General features: G+C 43.4%; 1 protein-coding gene across 3 annotated transcripts in view; it reads right to left on the bottom strand.

Moving 5' to 3' along the window:
* USP3 (ubiquitin specific peptidase 3) overlaps positions 1 to 14,737 on the bottom strand; it is a 42,753-nt gene that overhangs the window by 9,264 nt on the left and 18,752 nt on the right. For all 3 annotated transcript variants that reach the window (XM_064668376.1, XM_064668377.1, XM_064668374.1), the window contains exons 4-9: positions 9,574 to 9,657; positions 7,818 to 7,899; positions 5,988 to 6,070; positions 4,995 to 5,108; positions 4,227 to 4,340; positions 57 to 203 (exon numbers count right to left, since the gene is read on the bottom strand). In XM_064668376.1, the coding sequence (XP_064524446.1) occupies positions 57 to 203; positions 4,227 to 4,340; positions 4,995 to 5,108; positions 5,988 to 6,070; positions 7,818 to 7,899; positions 9,574 to 9,657 (624 nt within the window). The remainder of the gene's footprint in view (positions 1 to 56; positions 204 to 4,226; positions 4,341 to 4,994; positions 5,109 to 5,987; positions 6,071 to 7,817; positions 7,900 to 9,573; positions 9,658 to 14,737) is intronic.

Genomic DNA, 14,737 nt, shown 5'->3' with positions numbered 1-14,737 from the left:
GCCACCCCACGTACAGAGGCATTAAGGCTTGGAAGAAATTAAAAGCCCCTCCTTACATGCAACATTTGTTGCTGGCAGACAGGTTGGAATTCTCTTGCAGAATGACGGAGCGCGAGACGCCGTTGAAGCCGCCCTGGAGCTCCAGGTGTAGGTGGTCCAGAAGGTAACGCATGAACTCGTGGGCATCCTGCTGCTGGTACCCCCTGGGCAGAGAAGGGAACAGCAGCAACAAAATCACAAAATAGCCAGGCTGCTCTGGGGGGGACACACAGCACCAGGGGCAGGAAAAGCCCTGTGGTGGTTTAATCATACTGAGCAGACTTTACACACGTGTTTGTACCGAGGAAGGTTTCCAAGCAGCCTTTGGAGAGCACAGCAATGTCCACACAAACCAAGTGGTTCTGGCCCTTTGCAGCTCACACTCTCTGCTCATCTCTTTGTGAGGATGGGGAAACATTTAAGAATATGCATTTTGGACAGGAGGAGCAGACACCCACCCTTTGCTCAGGACTTGGGTTATCAACACACATTAGGCCATGTCAGCTGGCCTCACCCAGCCCAGCCCGTGCCAGCAGCACCCAGCACTGTATCACCTTAATCAAAGTACAGGATGGTAACAGTGACTTCCCCTCCATTTGCTTTGTCACTGACTATATTTGGTTCATATATTTGATTCATATGAGTCCCACTCACACACTGCACTGTTTCTCCCTATTTTGAATGTGCCAAAAATTATGGTCAATATATTGTACTCTCAAACCTGGTAAGATTCAAAAGAAAGGCACCACTAAATGTACTGTTCATGTGGGATTCAGTCAGTATTTGTGAGTGGTTTTCATTCAGCCACTGATCCCCCTCACTCTGGCAAGGTCAAGTGTTTGCTTGCCTGTTTGTTCCCCTCCCCACCAAAGGCAGGAATTTGATCTCTGGGTTTGTTTTCCATATGCATCTTTCAGTAACACTATGAAATCTGAAATTATTAGGACAAGAGCACCATTTTTCTATGGTGGGCTCTATAGCCATGCTCAGAATTACACACCTTCCCTGCACAACTCACACTGTTTGCTGGGAGAGGGAGGTAAGGGTTGGGCATTCAGAGCATCTCTTGAGCATTTGGAATTGGGAGGATGGGGCTCCAGCCTCAGATGTGCCCTGTCCTCAGCAGCAATGCTGCTCCAACACCATTATCTCACCACTAACAAAACTTATGGAGGAGAACAGAGAAGCCATCAGGGGAAAATGTGCCTTTACAGTTATTTAAGCTAAATCATGCATCAAATTCAACAAACAACTGCTGTTCATTTGCCATGAAGCTGTACACTGAGACAAAGCAGGAAAGCATACATAGAAACAGTGAAAGCTTTGTGCAACACTGACATAATTATGGGCAAGCCATTGTAGGCCAAGCTACCAAAATCCCTGCAGAGCAGGAGCTGGCTTTCCCTCTTCCTCTTGTCCATTCTTTTAGGCTGTTTTATCAGGCCTCCCCTGCCCCTCTTCCACCTCACTACTCCACCTAAGTATTGGCAGTAACTGTCACACAGGAATGTCTGGGAGAGAAAAACAAATGGGTTTTTCATGCCAGTGCTCAGGGGAGAGAAAAATGTCTGTGATACTCATGGCAGGGTACCCAGAGCTGGAGAGAAACGAGAACAGAGCCTGTGCAATGTGAGGCTGATGTGCTCAGGGAAGGCCACAGATATGGAAGTACTGCTAGGAGGTGACAGCAGGCAAATGAAATAAAGCCTTTTCACCTTGCAGGATTACAGCAATGTTTTCTTCCAAACTAGCAGTTTTAAAATCAGTGAGACTGCATGTAGACCTTACAGCACCCTGAGAAACATGGGCAGCACTGCCTAACTTTTACAAGAGAAAAACTGGCACACAGGAACACTGCTGTGCTTCAACAGGCCACAGGCCTGTAAAGCCAAACCCAGGACTCACTCTCCCAAAGTTGCAAAATAATTATACATTTGTTGAAACAAAGTAGTGAAACAGAATTCTTCAAAGCTGCATGTTAATTCTGCACAGTTTTGAAGTTGCTGAGGTAACACAGGATTTGCTTAGTTTACTGAACACAGATATCTTCAGTAAACATATAACCAACCACATTAAACAGCTGAAGATTAAATTTATGGAAAAAGTCTTTGCTTCAGACACATTTTGGACACTAAATTCCTCAAAAAAAGATCTCTGAAGTATGTGGCACACTTGCTCTACAAGTTTGAAGAAATAAACCTTTGGAATCATTCCACATGGCTGGCAATGCTCCTGGTGCATGTATTTATACTTGCACACAAGTATGCTAATTATAGATGGAAAATTCTTTGGATTTGTTAAAAAGCCTAAGTACAGATTACAGATCTTTAAAAGGACATGATGATATGGACAATGCACTGTTTAAAATTAACTGTGATCTTAAAGCCCTTCAGCAAAAAGCACAGTTTCTCTGACAGTTTGCTTGTGTAACAAAACTGATCTCCATCCACCTGGAGCAACTCAAGCCCCCCTTCAACATTCTTTTTCCCCACTGGCAAGAGGAGAGGATATAAACAGGAACAGTTACCAGGAAAACAGAGCAGACTATTTATACAGCAGTAAAGCAGCAAAACACACATCTTGCAGCTCGGCAGGAGGCTCCAGAGCTACCCTGGCACACAGTACAGCAGCAGCCAAGGAGCAGGACCTGCACAGCAGCAGGAGAGCCCAGAGGCACTGCAGCTGTGCCTGCAGTAACTACAGATGGTCCTCCCTGCTCCCTGTGCAGCAGGACACAGAGGGGCACGGAGGGCAGCAGCACCCTGTGCCTCTGACAGCTGAAATCTCTTGGGCCTAAAACAACTCAGCCACACTTCTCACTGTTTCCTCCCCCTGCCCCTCCACTCCAGGCTTCAAAGCACATGCCAAAGTGGCTGGTTTGTTGCTAACATGCTACTGGCTCTTCCTTTCTGGCTTCTCCCAGTCTCCCAAGAAGTGCACAAGGCAGAACTGGAATTCCAGCATCAGTAGCTTTTACAAGGTGCAATTAAGCACTGAACAAATTCAGAGTTTCCCCCTGGATCATGTGGAAGTGGGGACCTGCTAAGCACCTGACTCTATTCTCCAATTTGATCTTATGAGTTCCCTTATCCATTTATCATGGACATGCTCCCAGAGAACTGGGGAAAAAAAGGGGAGAACCCCAACAAACAGCACTTTTTCTTTTAAAAGCTGTGATAGAACCCACAGTGCTGAAAATTTGCTTGAGGAACTTTAATGAACTGGTTCCTCACTTACTCTAACAACAATTATAGTGAAGACTGTAATACAGGGAAACTGGTCACGGACATAATGGATGATGTTTGTTTGCCTATAATGTTTTGGTCACTGCTTGCAACTACTGGTAATAAACTTCCTTGATTCTCATAAGGCAAGTGAAACATAATTGGGAGTGTGGAGAACAGAATAAACAGATCTGTGTTACTCGGGTTACTCGCTGAGCAGGTTTGTTCACAGCATCTTTTCAGCACTGCTGGAGATACAACAGAGAACAGAACATCTTTACTACCCGAGAACATGGAGCAACTTACCTTCATCACAATATATCCTAACAGGTTTCAGTGCTCCTTTGAAAGAGGTTCAGGGGCCAGGACAGGGAGACCTTGGAGAGGAACGATACTTGGATTTACTTTGGTAACCTTTCCCCTTTCTTTTTACTGTCTGTTTTGTCAGTATGGGCACAAAACACCTATTTTATGCACAAGATTCTTCTCTTATAGCCCTCACTTCATATCCAGCTAATAACTACAGTATTTTGAGAGAATCAAGGAAGTTTCAGCCAGTATGTTTGCATTTAGGCCTGTAGGGTGCTGTATCTTTTTTAATCTGACTACATCACTCTCTTATTGCAGCCAAGCTGGGTTCTGTCAACACCGTGCACTTGGCACTTACCTACCAGTCATTATCTTGATTCTTTCACCCTTTGGAGCACTGGCTCAAAGGTACAACTACTACTATTTCTTATTTGAAACGTTTGTCCTCTCTGACATTGCTACATGTAGCACGTGGTAGAAGGGCAGGAAGAAAAGCAAGCACTACTGATGGGACACAAAACTAGAGATCAAAGCAAAGACCCTCTTCAAAGCAGATGCAGCCCATTTTAGAGTAGGACACCAGCAATACAAGTTTGCAATCAAGAATATTGAGTTTTGGTGTGGTTTTTCTGGTTTTTTTTTTACAAAACTTACCTAAAATTTGGCATTATTTTCCAAACGACGTAAAATAAAGACTCTGGACTAAATGCAGTTTGGCTTCCTTGCCATAAAGCACAGAGTGTCTTTCTGAATTCTTCCACCAATGAACTGGAAAGAAAATAAAAGCTGGTGTTTAATGTTTAGAGGTTTACTCACTCGGTGGTAACAAGTATCAAACATTAGCTTGGTTAAGACTGGAATGACTGCGTAAATACCCTTTCCAGTACCTTCAAAGATTTTATGTCCAAATTTCTACCCATAATGTTGGAGAGACACACTGGTCAGGAAAACTACATTTCAGGAGTTTAGTACTCCCCTGGAAATCTCTCCACCTTTTGCCATTTTAGTGCAGACTCTGCTAACATCACTCCCTTAACACTTGCTCTAACAAGCCACAGATTGTGAATCACTTCTAATTTATTTTTTTTGTAGTAGTAGCAGTATGCTGACTTGCAGTCACATCCCCATGACCATATTTTAGCTGGAATGAAGTAGCACAATGTCTGGAATACATCTAACCAGCACTTCTGAACGTTACTAAAGAGCAGTTACACTCCAGCTCTCTGATGTACCCGCCTGCCCTCCCTGCAGCACCACACCTGCAACAGCAACTGCCAGGGACACAAATTCCTTTCTGTGCAGGGACAACTATTTTCCTGTGACTGTGATCCCTGTGAACTGTGCAACATCACAGGTGGGTGGTGGCTGTACTGCCCAGGCTGTTTCCTGTCCAGCTCAGCCTACTGAGCACCCAGAGCTTACACATTGTTGTCCCCCTGGCTCCTGGTGTGGTAAGTTCGCCGCCCCGCCGTCTTCCCGTTCCTCAGCTCCACCGCAGGCAACTCTTTGAAGTAACAGCAAAACTGCTGAATGTTACTAGGAAAAAAGGAAATATGAATGGAATCATTAAAGGGCAGAGAAAAAAGGCAATATTATGTATTCTGGAGCCTGTTCTTTGAAATGCAGAAACACAACTACATAAAGGATAGCAATCAGGAGCAGTTCAGGATACAAGAAATACTGTAGCAAACACTCATCTTCTGTAACTAACTGAGCAGATCTGTAAACATCACTGTCATCCCAGCTACCTAAAACAATTACATTTTGGCTCTGCTTTGACAGAGATACCATAACAGACTGAGATACCATCTCCTAACAACCCAGACTGCACTGCTGAGAAGGTTAACTCCATGTCTGCTACCACCTCTCAATCCTGACCTCTGCCACCACAGCCCCAGTGATGGAACACGGGACACGTGTGCCTCAGCTCCTGCCAGGGAACCCTGAATGATGGAAAAGAGAGTGGAGACTGATGAGCTCTGCTACAGCCCAACTCAGCCCCCCAGTGAAGGAGGCAAATTCAGCAAAGCACAAGGACAGCTGGTCCTGGCAGCAATGAACGAGTCTAACAGCTCAGTCTAACTGTTCTCCTGCCCACTTCCACAAAACCCATCCTCAAAGACTGTCTCTGCTTTCACAGAGACCATAAACACCAACGTATTTCAAGAGCCTCAGCAATGAAGGGCAGCCTCCTGTTCTGCTGAGGTCATGGCAGGCATTGCAGACGGGCTTCCTCTGGAATGCTGCATCCCAGGACACGCCTCGTGCTGCGGAACACGACTTTATGGTACCCACCCTCCCCGTTCCTGCAGATCCAGGGATGCTTTTGTCCAGTGGTAACTTGCCAGACTCACTTGCCTAATGCTGCAGCACCCAGCCCCTCTCCCAGAGGGGTGGGCACAGCCCTGGGGGTACCTGAGTGACTGGAGGATTGCGTTCATGAAACACGTGTTCCCCAGGTTCCGGAGGCCTGTGGCACAAAGGGCAGTGGTGCTTCCCTGGAAAGGAGAACAGGGGAGTTAAAGACAGACTTACCCCACTTTCCCCTCCCCCAGAGCCATTACTGTTGTACCAGCACACATCTGAACAATAACCAACTACCCTGAGTGCAGTTTTAAACACAAAGCAATCACCTCACCAGCTCAAACTACCTTGAAGCTCCATCTTGACATAGAACCTGTTTCTTACTTGCTCTTGTCAACAGAAAACTACACTACACCTTTCCCTGTGCAAGTAAATCTAGAATAGGACAATACAGAGTTAATCACAGGCTCTTACTGCCAAGGATTTGTGTGTATATATGTTCAATATTCACACTCGGATAATGCTCGGTGAGAACTGGATGGCAGTTTCCCTACAGTGCCTTTAAAAAATGAAAACACCAATCCTCATCCATTTCCCACGTGTAATACGCAGTGTGGCTGCCTCCAGGTTGTTTCTAAGTCATCAGCACTAGTCTGAGTCTCAGTGGGGTTTTGTAGTGGCCAGGAGGGTTTTAAAAAGACAAGACAATAGCACTTATCTGAGAAAGCAACAGTCATTAGACTGCGCAAAGAAAAAGCAATGTGTTGAATAAAGAGAAGCAAAATACACACTATTTACAGTCCAGAACAATGTTAGCCACAGATGAGCTTGGTTTTTGTCAAATAATCTTCAGGGTGGGCAGGGAGGAGGGAGGAGAAACTTGGGCAATGTTGCATTTATGATTCTTGAATCTGCAACACTTGGACATGCTCCATTGTCTACAAAATATCCCACTGAAAGCTCCTCACATTTGGGGGCATTCTTCATTGGTCTCACGCAGTTTAAAAGCTAGACTATCTTTTAGTAGGTGCAAACACCTCAGTGTCCTCAGCATATTCTTCTCTCACTCCTGCCCAGAGGGACACAGCACAGCATCAATGCCCAGCAGTGCCCCACCTTTTCTAGATAAGGATCCCACGTGCCAACAATGAAAAGATAATCTGTTGTCACGGGCAATATTCAGTATTAACAAAAATGAGAAAACAGCACAGACTAAGAATGAAAGCAGCATTTAGTTCATGCTTTCTAACTCTGTCTTTGTATCTAAATGCTGCCTAGAATTTTTCTTCTGGTTCTGACTGGCTTGGAGTTTTCCTGACACACAGCAAGAATCCCCAGTGTTTCTCCCAGGCTTCCTCAGTCCCTGCAGTACAGGAAGCAGAGACAGCACATCCAGGGAACCCTAAACTGACCATAGGTACTGCATTTTTCAAAGTAACTAAATCCCTCCAGACTTTGCAAAACAGCAACTGACTGTTTTGCTCCCACCCCACCCTCTTATTTCCATTCACACTTCTCTCAAGAGCAGTTTCTCTTTGTTATCAGTTAATTATTCCATGGCTGAAGGCAGCTTTTGCTGCAGCTCCCTTTGGTGCCACTGCTGCCAAATACCAAAAAAATTAAAATTTTATACTTTTTGCCAACACTTACTCTTATCCCCCCTCCCAAAAGAGTGTACCTGCTTCTTCACCTTCTGCACTTGGGGGCAAAAAAATTAAAATGAAACCCAGGGAATCTCAGTCTGGGTCAACAGAAATGTAGCAAAGTATCAAACATGTTTTTATGTGAAGGGGTTCTTCTAGGTGTGTGATTAGAAGACAAGACAAAGTGCACCAAGCAGAATTTGGGTGACTGTAAGTATTTCAAGTCTAGGCCAACTATAATCCCCAACAGGCTTCTAAGAACCCCTTAAACTCACTGTACTGAATCCGTCATACTTACATTTACTTTTAATAACTTGCTGTTCAGAGATGAGTTTTCCAATAGTTTTCTTTTCCTATGTCTGTCTGATGTAAAGGCTGAACTGTTGGAAAGTAATTCAAAAGAGGTTATTTGCTATAAAACCAAAGTCCTGTGTGAAATGGGCAGCAGACAATGATCCTCGTGTTTAACGCAGTGGTTCCATCTGCCATCAGTTGTCACTGACAGCAAACAGCCTCCCAACTGCAACACATGCTCTTCAGAGCCTTAAAATAGGCTGCAGCTCCCTCAGTGCAGCCCCAGGCCCCTCTGCAGCACATTATCCACGTGACAGAAGAGTCAAGAGTGGCCTTATTAGCAGGCCACCTAAATATTGATCTTTTTCCTTAATCAAATAAATAATTAATACAGAATTTTCCATAAAATACTTCTGTCAGAAAAATCACCTAGGCCCTGAGAAAGACATCTTCAAAAAAACCAGGAAGAAGTTAAGTTACCAAAAATCCAAAATACCTGGAATGTTAGCATTTACGTGTTACAGCTGACTTCTCTCACTTAAATAAAAATACATGAGGTTATAACATTTGTGCAACACTGAGTTACAAGAACAATTACTTACTTTCTTGCACATCACTGGAAATTACTGACCCCTCAATTTTACCAGTTGATGATTTCTCTGCCATCTAACAGTGAAACCATAACTTGTTCCAAGCTTTAGTTTGGTTGTTTTGGTCGGATTTTTGGGTGGTTTTTTGTGTGCTTTTTTTTTTTTAATTGTTTTTGTTTGTATGTTTTGTTTTGTTGTTGTTTTTGGTTGGGTTTTTTTCACTAGAAACCCCTCCAAACATTCAAAAACTCATTACATAGAACAGAAGCCTCCACAGTGTCATTTACCTCCCAGAAAGATCGATCTCCAAAATTTCCAAAATACTAATGTGCCCTTCTCATTATGCTTTAACATCCTTACATCTCATTATACACCTGAGAAGGCCATCAAAAGACAGTGGAAAAGAATGAAAATATTAGTACTGCCTACCAAGCAAGTGACAATGAACTCAGGGAGGATCCAGACACTTCCCAAAATCACAGTGATTTTTTAGCAAGAGTCCTATTTGAGCTCTGGGGCATTCCAATGGATTTGAAAGCACTGAATGCACAGGTAATTCCACTCAGCAATACAGAAGATTTTCAAGCAAACTGTGCAAACACTATTTGCCCTCTAGCACTGGCCACAGCACCTACATCACCTAGGTCATAATATCTGTGTTTCAGTGGAACAGCACAAGGCAAAGGCAAAAACGTCTCTTCTGTACAACTCCAAGTTCATAAGCCTTCCTAATCTTTTTGTTTGCAACCCAAACTATATAATTAATGTGAAGACTACTTCCACCTGCATTTTCACTTCAATTTCTCTGATTAAAAAAACTCTGTTTTTTTGACAGAACTATTTCTGTTCTGTTCTGAAAAATCTCTCCCATTTAAATGGAAAAAGACAGCAATTATTGTCTAGCTGGGAAGAAAGTGAATTGATATCTAAATTCCTGATTCATCACATGCTGCTTCTGCAAGATTTACTGTATAAGACACATGAGATCAGCCAAATCCATTTGTTCTGCACCCCCTGCTTCTCAGTGATGAAAAGGTTATTTGAACATACCCAGTGTCACACACACAGAAGGACCAAAACATATGTATTAGGTACATATGCTCATGTAAAACAGAAATACCAGTATTACAAGTCCACCCAAAGCAGTCTGGATGCAAACAAACTACTTACTTTTCCAAGTTCTGTAGGTGCTCCCTGACCTTCTGTACCAGGCCCAGCTTGGTATCGTTGACTACAAAGTCATCACAGCGATAACTGCAAGAAAAACATCCATGAGAACGTGCAAAGCACCTCGGGGAAGTTCAAACCACACCAGCCTGTGTGTGGGAAGCACTGAAGTGATCCAGGAGAGATTATGAGGGGGACTGGGGAGCACAACACCTACACAGCGAGGCTGGTTCCCTCCAGAAACTACCCTCCAGCAAAAGAGGGCACAGGCACTACCTCACTGCACAGCTTTTCTTCCAGTTCAGATCTTTAATACAAATCAGAAGCATGAGGTACTGCCTGTCTTGAGGCAGAATTCCTGTTCAACAAACACTCACTGTAAGCAAAAGCAGCATCAGTATCAATTCATCAGAAAAGATCAACTGACATCCAAACTGACATCCAGTGAAGAGAATACAAAAGGTTTTATTGACTTTTTAACTACTTTAACACTGTAAAGCCATCACTGAAACCTGAGGTGCTCAACAGATACACACACAATATCCAAGTTTGTGCTATGGAACAAGACTAGGGAAGATGAACTAAGAGATCATGGGAATTTTTCCAGAGTTGGGCCAGCAGTCTGGCAACTTCCACCTCGTGCTTTAACCACAAACATCAATGGCTCATTAGTTTTTATACAGAAACTCTTAGGACAAAACTTAAGGCAGTATTTTGAGCTTTTTCAGGGTAAGTGTGCAAAAGTAAGTAACTGAGCTGAAAAACAGAGCAAAGCTGATCCCTCAAAGCAAATCAAAACTGCAAGGGTACAAAAGTCTACAATCCTGCAACAAGGAACTCGCATTTCCCAAGGAGCAAAAACATTCATTATAATTTATTATTCAAACCAAGGGCTGTAACACCTCACACAGTGCAAAAAGGCCAAGGTTATAGACATTTCTAAAAGGGCGAGGGAGGGTCTGAAAAAAACCCCCACACCTTATTTCACTGCTTTCCTGACACGTGAAGCCCCAGTGCACACACCACACTGAAGAAATAAAGGAACAGCACAGCAAACTGTCACAAGGAGAGCACTGGGACGAGGTGGCATCGACTGCTGCTGCTGCTTTGCTGTATTTTACATCCTTTGCATTTCTTGCCCTCACAAAAAGAGCGAATAGAAAAGATGCTAAGCCACAAAAAGAGGGAAGCACAGAATGGCTTGGGTTGGAAGGGACCTTAAAGATCATGCAGTATCCATGCTCTCTCTTCTACTTCTGAAGGAAAGATGACCATGGGTGGGGTAGCAGAGAGGGGAGGGAAAGGAAGGACAAAAATCCCTTAAAACCAAGACACACAAACGCAGTCTGTGTCCCTACTGCAGTCAGCAGGGAAGCCCATCCCTACAGCTCCACAGTAAGAACCCTGTGCAGCTCCCCAGGCCTGCCAAAGGAGGTTGGCAGCAGGAGCTGCACATCCCTGTCCCAGCAGGGCAGGGTTAGCCAGGAGCCAGCCCAGCCACCTCATAACCTGCAACCTGCCATGAGAAACAGCAAGGTCAGAGAAGGCTCAATGCTGCCCCAGCTCCTTTGAAAGCACTGGGACAAAAAGGGAGCAGAGACCTGTCGTGGCCTCCCTTCCCCACATCCCACACTGGGAGCTCAGCTCCCAGTGTTTGTCAGCCCTTGCTGGGAGGCATCAAACTGCAGCTGTAAATTCTGGCAGGCAACTGAACTTGTCCTGTGAAGAAAACTAACTTTGGATATGTTTAATATCAGAGCTGTATCCACGTCTCTTTGGCACAAGAGCAACGCAGATGCAAAATACACCATCGCCTCAGGTTACTCCTGCTGGAGCAGATCCACCCTTGCTTCCTAATTTAATGAAGCTACTGACTTCAGGCACAACTGGAATGTACAACACTCTTCGTTGCACAAATCTGCAGTATTGCTAGTGTTAATTCAAACACTTAATTCTTGAGGAGGCTACAGAGTTGAGAAAGTAAAGAAAGGTCCTCCCGCTGAATGGAGTCTGTCCAGGACCTCTTTGAGTTTTGCCTCTAAGAAGAGACATTAATCAGACTGTCAAGATACCCAAACAATGAACCCAGCAGTTACACATACTTACACAAGATCTAGAAATTATTATTGCCAGTAATACATTTTTTTAAAAAGATGGCCACAGAGCCAGTTGGTTTGGGAGGGAGAAGAAATCTGTCCATGTGCTCATTTTTCAGCCATGTTTTAGGCAGTCCTTCCTATTCAGTTTTCCCAGCCACCTCTACTGACCCAGGGAAGTGCTCCTGCACTTGCCACTCCCTCAGGACACCACCTCAAAGCCAACCCTTGGAGCACACTGACCCAGCACAACTACACTGCTACTCTGGTTGTGCAGCTCCTAATGCTGATACTCAGGGAATGGAAGCAGATGCAAGCTCACTGACAGCCTCTGTGACAGCTTATTGCTGAAAGATGATTTCATACTTGCTCCCATACCCTAAGCTTCTTTTCACATGTTAGTTTAGCACTTTCCCCAAGGTGGAAGAATAAAAGTAAATACATCAGAAAATGTCAGGGTCCTTCCAACAGTGAAAAAGTAATTGGAAGATTCACTTAAAATCAAGACAAGCTTCTTCTATTTGTCTTTTTAATGGGCTTGCAACACTGAGGACTCAGCACTACTACCTGAAATAACAGCACTACCATGAATCTATTTTGGATAAACCCAGTAAACAGAGTAAGTAGTACTTTGTGTTTTAGTAACTTAAATTTGCTAAGGCCCACGCATCTTAGAGGTAAATTGCTGAGAAATTATATCCTATCTGTGAAGCTGCTATTCAAAACAGATGTTTAATTTGTGATCCTCAGGATTACCCCAAAGAAACAAAACACCTTTTTTGCATACAGCAGTTCTACAACGTGCTTTCACAGCAATGGTACAGAACAAACTCTATACCTTGCAGAGGGTCCCTTGTGTGGCTTAGCACGGTATTTTCCTCTCCACACACTTTCTATTTTTAGTACCTCTGCCCCCTCCAAGGCCTGGTCTCTTCTGGCCTCATTTGCTTCTAAAATGGCAGCAAGCCAGTGGATGTATGCACTGCTCTGGGAATAATGAAGCTTCGTGCTGGCCCCTTCAGTGGGGTGCACAACCTCAGCCTGGGGTTAAAGGCCCTGACTGGACTGGAGGAATTACAGGACAGCAGAAATGAAAAAAGCCAAAGTTTCTTTACTTCTATTAACACTTTCTATGAGTAAACTAAGAACTCAAGTTTTACTGTCTGGATCATTGTCACTGACTGCAGAATGCAATATAATAGTACTAAGTAATCTCATTTTCCGATGCTCATGCCCCAGCACAGTAAGTCTGGTTTGTTTTTTAAACACAGACAGCATCACAAAAAGAAAGACTAGAAAAGAATTTTCTTAACAGCTACTTATTCTTCCGTCAGCCAGGAACACACACACACACTCTCACACAACTGTGCCCCTTTAAGGGATAACAAGGAGACTAATGGGTAAGAAATCTGACCTGCAAAGTCTGTCTGGGATTAAATGAGCACAGGAAACATATTATACAAATACATAAACAGGGCAGCCTTTCTTCTTCTGTGCCAACTGTCTGTGCACAGAGAAACAAATTTACAAGAGTCCTCTTTCAGGAGAGCAGGGTTCCTACACAGATCATTTTACCTCTCATGCACAAAAAACCCACTAACCCACTAAACACAAGAGTTTGAAGACAAAAAAGATCTGTACTTCTTGTAAACTCTTTGTGTTTAATACTTCAGAACTGACTGAAAGGCTGAATACCTCCAAAAAGTGGAATTCAGGACTCTTTTTCTCAGCAGTTAAGGTCTCAAATGTAATTTAGTCTGAGGGTTTAGTATTGCACCCACTGTCTCCAAAGGGACCCAAGAATCAAGAAGAGAGTTACACTGTCATAATGAATAAAATATTAACGTTCTCTCAACTTTTCCACTATGAAGATTGAGCAGGTGAACAGGAGGACACAGAATAAATATCAGAACCTCCTGGAATGTAAATCCATAGTTGCCCAGTACTTAATTTTAGCTCAAGCATGCCTGTATTTTTCAAAATATAACCAAATTCATAAATACAATAAAAACCTCATCTCAGATTAAAAAAAAAAATATTAGAAATTAACTACTGTCCCACCAGAATTGCAACACTTTCCCTTTCAAAGCTATGCTGAAAGCTTGTCATCCTGTAAAAGAAAACATATACATCTAGACTTCCACCTGAAATGCAGTTATAGGAGACTGCTGGATCTGGTTTTGGTTTACAGCAAGACTGCACATCAGGCAGAAACAAAACTGAATAAACCACGGTGGTTTCAACACTCACACAGTGTCTCTTCTCCTTGTACTGACAAGAACAGTTAAGGCAAACCTTGGACTGTGCTCTCATAACTGCATCAAAGTTTAGGACATGGCCAAAGAAAAGCTAAGGATCAAATGCCACCTTCTTAGAAAAGAGCCCATACAGGCCTTATTAATACAGCTTATTATCATGCAAACTAAGGAATGCAATAAATTGGGATCCATAGGATAAAAACAGAACAAGAGTATTCTCCTCAACTCTGGGCAGTAAATTAAACTGCAAATAAAAATACAAAAGCCAGCACTGCATCAAAATATCTCCATTATTTTTACAGTAGAAGTAAAATTCAACTAAGTCTTAGGATGGTATTTGCTTCACTTTCAAATTATTGAGGCAGCCCACACTGCCAGCATAAAATATTAATCTTCACATAGAAGTTTACTTAAAAGAAACATCATTGCATAAACAAGCACTGTCTACTGCATTCATGTCTACACTGAAGCTGACAAACAGCATTTCCAAATTCATTCTCCACAGAAGCTCAGATTTACCCAACTATTTGCCTTAACTGGCAAGCACTATTTGCCAGCAGCCCCCCCAGTGCTGTCTGAAATAAAGGGGTAGAAGTTGGTTTCAATGCTTTCTGCTTCCCCTTCACACATCCAAGCTCATTTCAGCTGGGTGCAGTAACAAACACAGGTACCTTTCTCTGATTATCACGTGGGAAAAACTGAAATATCCCAAACGAAAGCAAAGACAAACTGCTCCTGAATCTTGTTGAGCTTCACGTTGGCACAGGAGTTACAACCTGCTGGTGAATCACCCTCAGCAGGAACTCCCCAAGG

This window comes from Pseudopipra pipra, chromosome 12 (assembly GCF_036250125.1).
Source record: "Pseudopipra pipra isolate bDixPip1 chromosome 12, bDixPip1.hap1, whole genome shotgun sequence".
Taxonomy (NCBI): domain Eukaryota; kingdom Metazoa; phylum Chordata; class Aves; order Passeriformes; family Pipridae; genus Pseudopipra; species Pseudopipra pipra.
The sequence above is the reverse complement of the archived record's forward strand: the minus strand, read 5'-3'. Positions and strand labels throughout refer to the sequence as shown.